This window comes from Manis javanica, chromosome X (genome assembly GCF_040802235.1).
Source record: "Manis javanica isolate MJ-LG chromosome X, MJ_LKY, whole genome shotgun sequence".
NCBI lineage: Eukaryota > Metazoa > Chordata > Mammalia > Pholidota > Manidae > Manis > Manis javanica.
Genome location: NC_133174.1, coordinates 73,562,852 through 73,578,957, shown reverse-complemented (window position 1 = coordinate 73,578,957; position 16,106 = coordinate 73,562,852). Strand labels below are relative to the sequence as shown.

The following is a 16,106-nucleotide window of genomic DNA, read 5'->3' as shown; positions in this document are numbered from 1 at the left end:
GTGTCCAGGGGGCTGGAAATGAAATGCAAGTACAATTCTAGCACCAGTCATTTAAAGCCAGGCTGTATTGCAGAAGATAAATTTCTTCTGTTTCAGGGAGTCTAATTTAAAGACCTCCCAATTTTTGAATATAATGAACCCAATAAGTAGAATAGATTTTCACCAAAAAAATTTTGAAAACTAGTCCCATATTATAGTAGTTTACAGGTCTTTTGACTATTTTCTTTCCTTGCATTAAAATAAATTTAGCTGCATAAGCTTATAATATTGCATACTTCTCTCAGGGGCCAAGCCTCTCCATTAGAGAGTTTGTATTGAGGCCAGGCTTGTGTGCAGAAGATAAGACACTTCTTTTTCAGGGTCTGGGGATCAAACTTGCTCCCAGTTCTTTAGAATGCAACCTAGAGGTGTGTCTGGCTTTAAACTTGAAGAGGAAGCTCCCACCTGGAAGAAAGACAGGTGTGCGACACCTGGTCAACCTTTTCTTTGTGTGAGGGTGTCCCCTCTCCTTGTAGCCTTGGTGACAGTGGTCAGTCACCTCCTCTGCCAGGCCTACTGGACTTAACCACTCCTTACCTGCGTGGCCTGTACCTACCTTGATTTCCCTCTTGCCTTCCTACTCAGCAAGAGTCGCCTCAGAGCTCTGGATTCAGTGCGACCTTACCAGTGTGCTCCTACTTTGCATCTTCTGGGAGTTTTCCTAGTTTTTTCTGCATGAGCTTTAGTCATTCCTTGAGAGCCCCCTGCCTGTCCAGTAAGTGCAGGGACTGTGTGACCTCTCTGGCTGCCAGAGCCTTGGTCAGAGTCCCAAGCCTGTTTGGCCTCCCAGGGGCCACAGAAAAGGAAATGCTTAGCCCCAGGACGACTGCCTCTAAGGAAGGGAGATCAATAGAATAGAGCCATTTATATGTTGGGCTCAGGGTTCAGTTTGATTACTTCACAGACTTCATTTACATTACACAGGAGAAAGTGGTGCAGGCCTAGGAGGACTGCTTTGAATGGGGAGCACGGGAACATTTTCCAAGGCCAGAGATTGTTCAGAGCCTGCCATGGACATTTATGGCCCTGGGGTGGGAGGAGTCTATACTCTTAAGCACCAGTTTCTGCCACTGCCTGAGAATTATTTAGCCAGCCACCCACTGTGGCAAATCTGATCTGTGAGACAAGAGGTTGGGGGTAATCTGTGACTCGCATAGGCAGCAGCCTAGCTGGAGGTTCACTGAGCACCATCAGATGAATTGGCCAGAGTTGAGATCCAGGACCACTGTCTACTAGTCTAGTCTGCCCTCGGAGTTCACAGAGTAGGATAGGAAAGTAGGAAATCAGCTCAGCCAATCCCCGACATTCCCATCCGTCTTGAGGTGGGGTATCAAGGAGTGGCAGACACCGGGAAACCTTTCACCCAAATCTTAAGACTGGTAGCGGACGCTAATCATCTTTTAAGTGGCTAACGGGTGCACAGACACATTTTTATGAGATAAACAGTACAGCATTAAGTCAGGAATAAGAGTGAAGCATCAATCTCCTACCTTGCGGTGGTGAGCATCGGGTTCCATGAAATTGACGAACTTGGAGGCACACATAGAGCATGTAAAGGAAATTAAGAGCATCCTTGCCTCACCCAGAAGCCAGAGAGGCCTGAAAAAGCAGGCTTGACGTCAGAGAGACACACCTCATGGATACCCATTCAGGCTGTCGGGTCTGATTCCCCACACATGGACCTTTGAGAAGCCGCTGAAGTGTAGCCTCAGCCTAGACTCTTGCAGTTGCCTACGGCTTTCCTCGGTCCCTTGCATCCAAGGCAATGCCTCTGAAAGGGAATCCTGGACTCCATTCAGTTGACATTCCCGGCTCCCAAACGAGATGGGGGATCCACTGAGGGAGATGCAGGGGAACTGGTCCCTCGAGAGTTTGAGAACGGCAGCTGGACTAGTCCCATCTAAGTGGCTGACAAGCACCCAATGTTGTGTGCCATAGATGGCTTCCTTCTATAAGGACAGTGAAAGGAAAGGCAGGCTTGGATGCCACTACTCACCTCCAAAGTTATCCCGGATGAGCCCCCAGAGATGATGCCAGCGTTCTTGTTTGCGGAGTCAAAGAATGAACTTAGCAAACAGTCAAGGTAGGAGAGCCAGGGAGAGGCTTTTATTGAGAGATACAGTGAGAAGACAGACAGAGCTCCTGGCTCACACCAGGAGGGGACAAGAGAGCCCGGAGTGGTACATTGTCTAGGGGATTTATAGGCAGTTGAGGATTTTTGGGAATTGAGTGCTTAAGGTGTGGACTTGTACCACCTGCCCTGCCCTCAAGGTGGGCTGGGTTGTTGTCTGTTTGCTAGGGCTGTTTACAGTGAAGTCATGGGTTATACTGAGATAGCCTTGCAGAACACTTAAACATTCCAGGCCAAGTTGCTCCTCGCCTTTTGACCTTTAACTGATCTCAATGAAGGTGTCTATATTCCTAGTCTAGTATCTCTATCTTAGAGAATTAGTGTGACCTTGACTTTGCCTAATGCTAAACACAGAGTTTCGATAGGGACTTTACATTGTTACATTGCTTTGACTGTAAATATCTTGCCTTGCTTTTTCCAGACGCCCTCACCCTACTCTGTCTAAGCCCATGGTCCCTGTCTCACTAGGAACCCTGTAAGCAAGGTACCAGGCCAGTTCTTCCAAGGGGCTTTGTTGGCTCCATAAAGTCAATCTTAGTTCCTTAGAGCTATCTGGTCATATCTGAGTCTATGCATGTGTGTCAAATATGTTATTACAGTCAAAGCCTTTGTAATAAGTGTTTTCAGTGCTGTCCGGTTACAAGGAGAGCAGATTCTTACTGAACTTATGCAAATAAAAATGTTGTCATGAAACATGAATAGTTGCTGAGAGTTTCTAAATTCTGGAGGGATCAGGTAAAGAGAGAGATAAATGTTTCAATTCTGATTTACAGGTATAATTTACTAAACTGTTGTAAGCTAGCTTAAGAGAAAAAGTTTAAAACATACTTTTTCTGTTTTAAGAGATCAGCAACATTTGAAAATCTTGGAGTTAATTAGAGGTAAAAGTACCTTTTGAATTTGAGTTTGGGAAGAAAATTTTCTAAGGCACTTGCTTAAAATAAGATTATAAGTTGTTAAAGAAACAATATAGTTATTCATGTAACCAAACTGACAATGAAAGATTTTTTTTTACAATAAAAGATTTTAAAGGCAAATACAGAAGGTTATATACTTGGCAAAACTTAGCTCTTTTAATATTAAGACTTTTGTGTTTTTGAGTAACAAGACATATTACTGAGACATTAAGCACAAGAGTAAGCTGTTGTAAACTGTTATGCTAGCATTCTTTAGGCCTGTCTTTATGCCCAGGAGAAGAGGGTTTTTTTCCACAGACCATCTTTGTCATTGTAGTTTCAGTTAGGATCTACTGAGGGAACAGCAGTCTTTCTAATGGGAAACTATTAGAGAAGTGAAGGCTGCTAGTAGACTTACAAGCCTTTTAATTAACTCTTTTGCTCAGCTAAGGTCAATTGTAAGCTGACACTGGGGCAGAAATAAAGTAGGGAGAGGAGCAAGTAGAGGACTATACCAAGTTGGCAAGCTCAGCAGAGTTCTTTCTGGCTTCTGAGATAGAAGCAAGCCTGAATGTAAGGGACCTCTGCTCAATTGCCCACCCACTTACAGATTGAGAGTCTCAGGGTGGAATTGGGATCAGTGCAAGAGAATGCAGCCCAACAGCGTGGCTCATGTAGGAAGAAAGGAAATTAACTTTTCCTGTCCTGGTCGTCTCCAAGAGCAGGACCGAAGACTATAGTCCTGAGGAATGAGTTAGAGAGCCCAGCGTCCCATTGTCTATCCCAGAGGTGTTGGCACAGCCGGCTTCCCAGGACCTGACTCATCCCATCTCAGACGTCTCCAAGTGGGATATGGAGGACTAGTCTTATGGCTTCCAAGTGAAGGGTTAAAGGGGGTTTACCACAGGTAGTCCCGTGAGATGTGTCAGGTGTTGACAAAGGCTGACAGTGAGGTCCTGTGGGAGCCTGAAGGAGGCTCAACCAAGTCAGGCAAATAGCTAGAAAGCTGAAGGTGAGGTGAAAGGCACACTAAGCTTAAGAAACCCAGAATGCTGGCTTCTATTATGAGCATCTCAGAAGTTTAGAAACTTCTCTTCCAGTTCTGTCTCTCTGGCCAGAAGTGAGTGTGCCATGGAGAGACAGCAATGGAGGAAAGGGGAGTCACAGGTGATGGAGCCTTGGTCTGGGATGAAAAGAGAGATAAGGGTTGAAGGATGAAAAGACCTTGAGTGGACTTACAATAAGCAGGCAAGGGAGAAAGGCTTATGAGAGGAGAACAGTGAAGGAGGTGCAAGTGCAGAGGAAATGGGAGAATAGGGTTCTATGGTAGAAAATTTCAAGGAAACTTTCATCTTTATACTTGCTGAGTCTCAATTGGTGAAGGTTTTAGTAGTAATTACTGGTGCCAGGGTAAGGGTGGAGGAAGGGAAGAGTGGCAGCTCTTAACTGAGCATTTAGGGTCAGCAAAAGGTATAAAGAAGTGGTCTGGCCAGGCAAGCCTCCCGGAGATCTGAGAGCCTCCTCAGAGAACAATAGGAAGTCAAGGTCCCTGGGGAGGCTACCAGACTAGTTAGGAAAGATCATCTCCAGGTTGCCTCGACTAAGGCAGGCAGCTGTGGGGAAAAAAAAAACTGCTGTGCTGAGAAAGAGGTTTTAGCTCTAGGCTACGTGTTCCTGCAGTCTGCAGGCTAGGCCTGACAGGTGGTGGGTTCCAAATGGGAAGTCAGAGTTAAGTCAGACCGTCAGAGTAAAAGTCTGTTTCCCTCCAAGTGGAAAATAGAGAAGATAGAGCAGACGTGACTATAGAAAGAACTCAGTGCAAAATGGATGAAGGGTAATAGAATAAAGGTGAGTGAGAAGGTTCTTAGCTCCTGCAGAGAGCTGTAGGAGAGAGGAGAGTAAAGGGAGAAGTCTCCTGGTTGCTCTGGGTGACATTCCTCAGGACCCAATCGTGACCTGCCTCCTAGGGAGGGGTTCCCACAAGGCAAGCACAAGTAGGTGCTGCCTCCAGCTGGGTCTGGTATACATCTCACGGCCAAGGAGATCATGAGATGGGGGTCCCTGGGTTTTGCCCCAATTAGCTGACCAGCAGATAACACAAAAAGCTTGGAGGAGGGAAGAAAAGAAATGCAGTAACTAGGAAAAATCTGAGAACACAGAAAAGGAAGTCTCTGCGTGGACGTATTAAACCCTGTGTGGGGACTTGCCACGGGATTGGAAGTGGGTGCTTTTACAGTGTGCCTCTGTTGCATGGACATTGTCTCACAGTCAGTGGGGTACCTAATGCTATCTTCCCCACTTTGTGACCAACTTATCCTGTCATGGGAGTCTTCCAGCGAGTGCCCTGTGGCTTTTACTGCTCGACCCGTGCCCAGAGTGCGGTTGTTTTGTTCCACAAGAGACAGAGAAGGAAGGGAAGGATTCCCAGAGAAGAGGTGCCAGCCAGGGGGTGAGGCACATGCAGCTTACCAGGGGTGGAAATCCACCCAAGGCACGTAGCACCAAATATGTTGGTGGGAGAGGTCTGTTCAATTTACTAGGGATGGAAATCCATCCGAGTCATGGCACCAAATATGTTGAGGGTGAGGCATTGTGTATTTTCCTCTGTTCTTGTCTCCACCTCAACAAAGAATTGAAGGGCAGAGAGACAGTAGTGAAACAGAGTAAAAGTTTTATTTAAAGTTGCTTAAAGAGAAAGTGCAGGCAACCTCGGAGAGAGAGGAGCGCCCTGAAAAGTTGGAAAAAGTTTAAGTTATGCACTCTAAGTGTGGGTGACCTCAGAGAGAGGAGTGCTCTTCAATATCTTGAATGCATTATTTTTAAGCTGGCATTAAATCTTAGGCTTTGCTAGGTATTATTAAGTGAAAATACATTTTATGTTTGATATGTTAATCAAATATGTTTGACATTTGTGAAATTATGACCAGTGAGGGATCATTGAATCTCAAATATTTGTGTTTTTAAATGAATGAGGTATTTGAAGTACCTATATTATTATAATTATACATTAAACTTGGCAATATATTCTTAAAAACATGAGTTATATCAGTTGTGTAGTGTATTAGGCTGAAGGTAATGAAGGAATGTCATTTAGGGTAATCGGATTAGTTTCAAAAAAAGCAATATCAGTTTTCTTTGCACAATGCTGGACTAACAATTCATAAAAACTCACCTAACTGATACTGATTTGTGGAAAGTTTTTACTTTCTCTGACCTCTTGGATACTCAGACTAATGGTTTAGATTGAATTTCAAAATGCCATTTTTCTCTGTAGTACAGCTAATTTTTTCTTTTTCCCCCTTATTACGGATATAACATCTACATTTTTGACATTTATGGACTTACAGACACTTAGAAGTATTTCACTATAAGAAGTAGCCAAATCTGTTCCATTTAACCATATGGTTAAACTTAAAACATGCTAGATTATAATGTTGGTATTGTTTCTGTGTCTTTGATACTGGTTATGAGAGATGTTGACAGATTAAATCAATCCTTCACATTCACACTGGCAATAATCATTATCCTTTTTCCTTGAAAAAGACATATCTCATATAATCTAGACTGGTAGGATTACAGAGGGACCTTAGAATTTGACTGTTGTGGTGAAAGTACATGACCAGTCCTTTTCTTATTTGGGTGACAAGGAGGTCTTGTGGGCTGGTTTCTTCTCTCCCCTACCTTTTTTCCTTCACTTTGTATTTATTTACTTTTACAGATTATTAAAAAGTTGCTAAGTGAAATAAACCAGAGAAAGATACCCATATGATTTCACTTATTTGTGGAATCTGAAAACAAAACAAAACAAACAAAACAGCAGTAGACTCGTAGACTCTGAAAAGTGACTGGTGGTTACCATGGGGGAGGGGTTGGGGTTGATGGTTGGGTGGGAAGGGGGAGGGGTAATAAAGGGGCACAAAAATTCTCAATCATAAGTTGGTCACTGAGATGGTGGTACAGCATGGAGAATATAGCCAGTGATTCTGTAATATCTTCCTACGTTGACAGATAGTAACCACAGTAGTGGGGGTAGTAGGGGTTTAATAATATGGGTAACTGCTGGTTTCTTCTTAATAACTAACTACCTGGCCATATGTAAGGCCCACAATCTCTTATGTAAAACCCTTGAGGCCTGGTGTATCCTGTTGTTCAGATTCTAAAAAATTATTTTAGAAAATAATACAGTACATATGCTGATATGCTATAGATGACATAACATCTGAGGAGGCACTCCGATTAAACATACTCATATTTCAGCAGTGAAATGTATGAATATTCATAGTAAGTGGGCCAAACAGAGAGGAGCCTTATATAGTTTGGGTCAAGTTTTGTTGCCAAACCAGTTATAAAGCTTTGGATTCCAGAGCTGTTTGAATTTTCAATTTAAGATAATCGACTATGAACCTGTGATAAATTGTTTTGTAATAAATACTTGTAATATTAATAGGTATAATGCCTTTTACAAATAATTTTAAATATAACAGAATTATATGTCTTGTAGTATTTTTCAGCCGTCCACTATTTAACCTTTTATTTCATCCTCTAAAATACTTCTTTCTACAGCTCCTGTATTCACGAGGACTGCTAATTGATCTTCTAATCAAATCTAATGTGAGTCGATATGCAGAGTTCAAAAATATTACCAGGATTCTTGCATTTCGAGAAGGAAGAGTGGAACAGGTACTTTGCCGATCAAGAATTGTAACTGGGTAGGAACTTAAGTTGTGATGAATTATTCTGGAAGGATAAGCAAAGATTGTTATTTTCCTGGTTAAGCAGCAAATTCCCGTTCTGCATGGTGATTTACAAATGTAAATAGTAAGAGAGTGCTCAATTAAAATATCTAGTGTTAATTATCTCCCGAGTTTCTTCTACAGCTTGATGTTGGTGTTGAGAAAGTGTTAATTTTTCAGGCAGCATTGTTAGATTTGAGCTGTCATTTGTTCCCACTTAGGGGTGACATGCTATTGGCTTTTTAGTGGCATAAGGAGTAACTTGGCAGAATTGAGTAAGAGAGCTCACAAGTTAATTAGCTCTGAAATTAACAGAGATGCCATTAAAACTGATGGAAGTAATGTGAAATAACTTGACTAGAATGGAAATAATAATCTTACTATATTTAAAGGAAAAAAGTGTAATTTGGAATACTTGTATCATTAAGAAACAGTTTCTTAAAATCACATTTTTCAGGTTCCTTGTTCCAGAGCAGATGTTTTTAATAGCAAACAACTTACTATGGTAGAAAAGAGAATGCTAATGAAGTTTCTTACATTTTGTCTGGAATATGAGGAACACCCTGATGAATATAAAGGTATTGTTTTTCATTAAATTGTATTCTCCAATTATTTGAGCTTTCTTATTATTTTAATATGCTTGCTCTGATGTAGTGAGCCACTCATTACTCTTTTAAATACATCATTAGTCTGCACTATCCAATAGGATAGCCATTAGCAACATGTAGCTATTTAAATTTAAATTAATTAAAATTAAATAAAATTTAAAGTGTGATTCCTCATTTGTACAGGCCACATTTCAAGTGCTCAATAGCCACATGTGGCTAGTGACTACCATGGCTACAGTGTAAAACATTTTCATCACCACACAAATGCTGTGCTGGGTGTTCATTTTTACTCTTCTCGATTAAGTAACTGCTGTCAACTGATTCCTCTTCATAGGGCCTGATAAATGATATTCTCTTCATTGTTCCCTTAATTTTTTCATTAGTAATAAAAAAACCATATCTTCTTCATAGGCCCTTCAATAAGGACCTGATAAATGATATTCTCTTCATTGTTCCATTAATTTTTTCATCACTAATAAAAAAATCAGTGTATTTTTTCATTTTTCCAGAATTACTTTTGCTTAGAATTTTGAGTTATTCATATTGATTAATTAAGTAAAAAGGGGCTAGATAGTATGGGGGGAACCACTGGATTAGGAGAAGACACGGTTTCTAGTCTTGGCTTTGAGACCCATCTCACTGTGTGAGCTGGGACCAGTTAATTAACAGTTTGTTGAAAACCTCAGATATACTATTTCGGTATCAGGGCTTTATACTTAAGTTCATTGGGCTGGCAAAGTTCCAGAATAGGAATATACTATTGGCAATTCATTTATAAAGTTACAAAGAGAAAAACAGCAGTATTTTTTGTACTACATGGAATATTAAAAGTCTAGCTTTTTCTGTTAAAGCTTCAAGTGCACAGATACTGCCAAATTGTTCTCCACAGTGGTGTAAACTTAGATTCTCTCAGCAAATTTTACTGATTTTTATTTGTTTATATAAATTATTTCAATAAAGTTTTTGTCTTTTGTCATAGAATTGTATTTCCTACCAGTAACAGTACAATTACATTTTTTTCTGTTTTTGGTTTAAAGGAGTAGTTTTTCATAGTTCCTTGTGTTTTTGAGGTGTGATTATAAGACAGACTTATTCCATTAGCCACACAGAAGTTATTTTCACTTTAGTCATAGTTCATTGTTCACAGTTTTAGTAAGAAACATACATTTCAAAAAAAATCAAGTATTACTCTCATTGTTTTCACAAAAAATTGCCATTTGTCTTATTTATTTAATATTTTAAAGTGTAGTTACTGGCATTATTTTGCAGTTTTAATGATAATAAAGTAAGATTTTTGCCAGCCATGGAAACCTATTGAGATGGTTAATGAATTATTTAAAACTTTTCTGGTTTTTAAAATCTGTAAAATTCTGAACAAAGACTCATCACTTAAAGGTTAAAACTTTTGCCATCAATCCAATTAAGGTAGTGAGTTTCTGGCCCCCCCCATAATCCCTGGTCTCTGACCAAAATGAATTAATATTAAAACCTATGTCCTTTGACAAGTATTTTAAACAAACTTGATCTCATTTTTGTGCAGTGGTTTTCAATTGAAATTTGGTTCTGATTTTAAATAAATTTCTGTCTTTCTTTTCATAGCTTATAAGGACATTACATTCTCTGAATATTTAAAAACTCAAAAATTAACCTCCAATCTCCAATACTTTGTCTTGCATTCAATTGCAATGACATCAGAAATAGCCAGCAGTACCATAGATGGTCTCAAAGCTACCAAGAACTTTCTTCACTGTCTTGGACAGTATGGCAACACTCCATTTTTATTCCCTCTTTATGGCCAAGGAGAACTCCCTCAGTGTTTCTGCAGGTAAGACTCTCATTGATTCTCTCATCTTTTCTTAAGGTGGTACTTGAAATTATAAAGACAAAAATGAGATCTCCTCATGATTTAGTTCATGCAAACATTTCCTTTGTTATTCTATTCTTTTATAATCTATTTGCCTACCTACCTTCCTAAGTGATCTATTCATTTTGGCCTGTTTTTAAGCTTTATGAAATAGAATAATACTGTAAATTCCTTTTCTCAACTCAGTATTATATTTCAGTTGTATATAATTATAGTTAACCTATTTTCATTGCTATATAGTATTCCATTATGAATATAGCATAACTTATTTTTCCATTTGTTGATGGACACAGGATGTTCCAAGTTTTTGCTGTTATTAACATCCTTTTGTATGCTTCAGGATATACATGTTCAAGAATTTCTTTAGGATACATTTCTGGGAGTGGAATTCCTGAGTCATAGGATATATGAATGTTTGTACAAGACAGTGCCCAATTGTTTCTCCAGCGATTTGTGCCGGTTTACATGCCCATAGCAGTGTGTAAGAATTCCCATACTTCTATGGCTTTGGTAGCATTTGGTGTTATCAGACTTTTTGATTTTTGTTAATCTAACTTACATAGTATCTATTTTTATTTTGCATTTCCGAGATTATTTAAGTGGTAAGGTGACTTCTCATGTGGTTATTGGCTACTCATGTTTTCTCTTCTGGGATATGCTTGTTTGTATCTTTTGCCCATTTGTCTATTGGAGCATTGTCTTTTTGATTTGTAGGAGTTTTTATTATTTTTTATTATTTTTTATTTTTATTTTGTTACCATTAATCTACAATTACATGAAGAACATTATGTTTACTAGGCTCTCCCCTACACCAAGTCCCCCCACAAACCCCATTACAGTCACTGTCCATCAGCGTAGTAAGATGTTGTAGAATCACTACTTATCTTCTCTGTGTTGCACAGCCCTCCCCTTTCCCCCACCCCCCGCATTATACATGCTAATCATAATACCCCCTTTCTTCTTCCCCACCCTTATCCCTCCCTACCCTCCCATTCTCCCCAGTCCCTTTCCCTTAGGTAACTGCTAGTCCCTTCTTGGGTTCTGTGATTCTGCTGCTGTTTTTTGCCTTCAGTTTTTCCTTTGTTCTTATACTCCACAGATGAGTGAAAACATTTGGTATTTGTCTTTCTCCGCATGGCTTATTTCACTGAGCATAATACCCTCTAGCTCCATCCATGTTGTTGAAAATGGTAGGATTTCTTTTCTTCTTCTGGCTGAATAATATTCCATTATTTATATGTACCACATCTTCTTTATCCATTCATCTACTGATGGACCCTTAGGTTGCTTCCGTTTCTTGGCTATTGTAAATAGTGCTGCGATAAACATAGGGCTGCATCTGTCTTTTTCAAACTGGAGTGCTGCATTCTTAGGGTAAATTCCTAGAAGTGGAATTCCTGGGTGAAATGGTAAGTCTATTTTGAGCATTTTGAGGAACCTACGTACTGCTTTCCACAATGGTTGAACTAATTTACATTCCTACCAGCAGTGTAGGAGGGTTCCCCTTTCTCCACAACCTCACCAACATTTGTTGTTGTTTGTCTTTTGGATGGTAGCCATCCTTACTGGTGTGAGGTGATATCTCCTTGTGGTTTTAATTTGCATTTCTCTGATAACTAGCGATGTGGAGCATCTTTTCATGTGTCTGTTGGCCATCTGAATTTCTTCTCTGGAGAACTGTCTGTTCAGCTCCTCTGCCCATTTTTTAATTGGATTATTTGCTTTCTGTTTGTTGAGGTGCATGAGCTCTTTATATATTTTGGATGTCAACCCTTTATCGGATCTGTCATTTACGAATATATTCTCCCATACTGTAGGGTACCTTTTTGTTCTATTGATGGTGTCCTTTGCTGTACAGAAGCTTTTCAGCTTGACATAGTCCCACTTGTTCATTTTTGCTTTTGTTTTCCTTGCCTGGGAGATATGTTCATGAAGAAGTCGCTAATGTTTATGTCCAAGAGATCTGTGCCTATGTTTTTTTCTAAGAGTTTTATGGTTTCATGACTTACATTCAGGTCTTTGATCCATTTTGAATTTACTTTTGTGTAAGGGGTTAGACAGTGATCCAGTTTCATTCTCTTACATGTAGCTGTCCAGTTTTGCCAGCACAATTGTTGAAGAGACTGTCATTTCCCCATTGTATGTCCATGGCTCCTTTATTGAATATTAATTGACCATATATGTTTAGGTTAATGTCTGGAATCTCTAATCTGTTCCACTGGTCTGTGGCTCTGTTCTTGTGCCAGTACCAAATTGTCTTGATTACTATGGTAGTAGAGCTTGAAGTTGGGGAGTGAGAACCCCCAACTTTATTCTTCTTTCTCAGGATTGTTTTGGCTATTCGAGGTCTTTGGTGTTTCCATATGAATTTTTGAACTGTTTGTTCCAGTTTGTTGAAGAATGTTGTTGGTAACTTGATAGGGATTGCATCAAATCTGTATATTGCTTTGGGCAGGATGGCCATTTTGTCAGTATTAATTCTTCCTAGCCAGGAGCATGGGATGAGTTTCCATTTGTTAGTGTCCTCTTTAATTTCTCTTAAGAGTGTCTTAATAGTTTTCGGGGTATAGGTCTTTCACTTCTTTGGTTAGGTTTATTCCTAGGTATTTTATTCTTTTTGATGCAATTGTGAATGGAATTGTTTTCCTGATTTCTCTTTCTATTGGTTCATTGTTAGTGTATAGGAAAGCCACAGATTTCTGTGTGTTAATTTTGTATCCTGCAATTTTGCTGTATTCTGATATCAGTTCTAGTAGTTTTGGAGTGGAGTCTTTAGGGCTTTTTATGTACAATATCATGTCATCTGCAAATAGTGACAGTTTAACTTCTTCTTTACCAATCTGGATTCCTTGTATTTCTTTGTTTTGTCTAATTGCCGTGGCTAGGACCTGCAGTATTATGTTAAATACCAGTGGGGAGAGTGAGCATCTCTGTCTTGTTCCTGCTCTCAGAAGAAAAGCTTTCAGCTTCTTGCTGTTCAGTATGATGTTAGCTGTGGGTTTATCATATATGGCCTTTATTATGTTGAGGTACTTGCCCTGTATACCCGTTTTATTGGGAGTATTTGTTATGAATGGATGTTGAATTTTGTCGAATGCTTTTTCAGCATGTATGGAGATGATCATGTGGTTTTTGTCCGTCTTTTTGTTGATGTGGTAGATGAAGTTGATGGATTTTCGAATGCTGTACCATCCTTGCATCCCTGAGATGAATCCCACTTGATCATGGTGTATGATCCTCTTGATGTATTTTTGAATTCAGTTTGCTAATATTTTGTTAAGTATTTTTGCATCTACGTTCATCAGGGATATTGGTCTGTAGTTTTCTTTTTTGGTGGGGTCTTTGCCTGGTTTTGGTATTAGGGTGATGCTGGCTTCGTAGAATGAGTTTGGGAGTATTCCCTCCTCATCTGTCATTTGGAAAACTTTAAGGAGAATGGGTATTATGTCTTCTCTATATGTATGATAAAATTGCATGGTAAATCCCTCTGGCCCAGGGATTTTGTCTTGGGTAGTTTTTTGATTACCGCTTCAATTTCTTTGCTCATAATTGGTTTGTTTAACTTTGGTGTTTCTTCCTTATTCAGTTTTGGAAGGTCCTATTTTTCTAGGAAATTGTCCATTTCTCCTAGGTTTTCCAGCTTTTTAGCATATAGGTTTTCATAGTATTGTCTAATAATTCTTTGTATTTCTGTTGGGTCCGTCGTGATGTTTTCTTTTTTGTTTCTGATTCTGTTGATGTGTGTTGATTCTCTTTTTCTCTTAATAAGTTTGGCTGGAGGCTTATCTATTTTGTTTATTTTCTCAAAGAACCAGCTCTTGGTTTCATTCATTTTTTCTATTTTATTCTTCTCAATTTTGTATATTTCTTCTCTGATCTTTATTATGGCCCTCCTTCTGCTGACTTTAGGTCTCATTTGTTCTTCTTTATCCAGTTTCGATAATTGTGATGTTAGACTATTAATTTGGGATTGTTCTTCCTTCTTTAAATAGGCCTGGATTGCTATATACTTTCCTCTTAAGACTGTTTTCGCTGTGCCCCACAGACGTTGGGGCTTTGTGTTGTTGTTGTCATTTGTTTCCATATGTTCCTTGATCTCTATTTTAATTTGTTCATTGATCCATTGATCATTTAGGAACATGTTGTTAAGCCTCCATGTGTTTGTGAGCCTTTTTGCTTTCTTTGTACAGTTTATTTCTAGTTTTAAACCTTTGTGGTTTGAAAAGTTGGTTGGTAGGATTTCAGTCTTTTTGAATTTACTGAGGCTCTTTTTGTGGCCTAGTATGTGGTCTATTCTGGAGAATGTTCCATGTACACTTGAGAAGAATGTGTATCCTGTTGCTTTTGGATGTAGAGTTCTATAGATGTCTCTTAGGTCCATCTGTTCTAGTGTGTTGTTCATTGCCTCTGTGTCCTTACTTATTTTCTGTCTGGTGGATCTATCCATTGGGGTGAGTGGCGTGTTGAAGTCTCCTAAAATGAATGTATTGCATTCTATTTCCTCCTTTAGTGCTGTTGGTATTTGTTTCACATTTGCTGGTGCTCCTGTGTTGGGTGCATATATATTTAGAATGGTTATATCCTCTTGTTGGACTGAGTCCTTTATCATTATGTAATGTCCTTCTTTATCTCTTGTTACTTTCTTTGTTTTGAAGTCTATTTTGTCTGACCCACTAGTACTGCAGCACCTGCTTTCTTCTCCTTGTTGTTTGTGTGAAATATGTTTTTCCATCCCTTGACTTTTAGTCTGTGCATGTCTTTGGGTTTGAGGTGAGTTTCTTGTAAGCAGCATATAGATGGGTCTTGCTTTTTTATCCATTCTATTTCTCTGTTTCTTTTGATTGGTGCATTCAGTCCATTTACACTTTGGGTGATTATTGAAAGATATGTACTTATTTCCATTGCAAGCTTTAGATTCGTGGTTTCTAAACGTTCAGGGTTAGCTTCTTTAGTATCTTACTGTCTAACTTAAGTCACTTACTGAGCTGTTTTAAACACTGTCTTGTGATTCTTTATGTTTCTCCCTTCTTATTCCTCCTTCTCCGTTCTTTATATGTTGGTTGTTTTATTCTGTGCTCTTTTGTGTTTCCTTTACCTGCTTTTGTGGGTAGCTCATTTTATTTTTTACCTTTAGTTAGTATTTGGTTGGTCTGCTTTCTTTGCTGTGATTTCATTTTCTCTGGTGACATCTCTTTAGCCTTCGGAGTGCTTCCATCTAGAGCATTCCCTTTAAAATATCCTGTAGAGGTGGTTTATCTGAGGCAAATTCCCTCAACTTTTGCTTGTCTGGAAATTGTTTAATACCTCCTTCATATTTAACTGATAATTGTGCTGGATACGGTATCTTTGGTTCAAGCCCCTCCTGTTTCATTGCATTAAATGTATCATGCCATTCTCTTCTGGCCTGTAAGGTTTCTATTGAGAAGTCTGATGTTAGCCTGATGGGTTTTCCTTTGTAGGTGACCTTTTTCCTCCCTCTGGCTGCCTTTCAAACTCTGTCCTTGTCCTTCATCTTTGCCATTTTAATTATTGTGTGTCTTGGTGTTGTCCTCCTTGGGTCCCTTCTGTTGGGAGTTCTGTGTACTTCAGTGGTCTGATCGATTATTTCCTCCCCCAGTTTGGGGAAGTTCTCAGCTATTATTTCTTCAAAGACACTTTCTATCCCTTTTTCTCTCTAGTCTTCCTCTGGTACCCCTATAATGTGGATATTGTTCCTTTTGGATTGGTCACACAGCTCTCTTAATATTGTTTCATTCCTGGAGATCCTTTTATCTCTACGTCAGCTTCTATGCGATCATGTTCTCTGGTTTCTATTCCATCAATGGCCTCTTGCAT

The 16,106-nt window shown here is 39.3% G+C and overlaps 1 protein-coding gene across 3 annotated transcripts in view; it reads left to right on the top strand.

Annotated features, from left to right (window-relative positions):
- The window catches only part of CHM (CHM Rab escort protein), a 215,684-nt gene that overhangs the window by 110,115 nt on the left and 89,463 nt on the right, over positions 1-16,106 (top strand). For all 3 annotated transcript variants that reach the window (XM_037004815.2, XM_037004812.2, XM_037004811.2), the window contains 3 exons: positions 7,630-7,746; positions 8,257-8,377; positions 10,007-10,232. In XM_037004815.2, the coding sequence (XP_036860710.1) occupies positions 7,630-7,746; positions 8,257-8,377; positions 10,007-10,232 (464 nt within the window). The remainder of the gene's footprint in view (positions 1-7,629; positions 7,747-8,256; positions 8,378-10,006; positions 10,233-16,106) is intronic.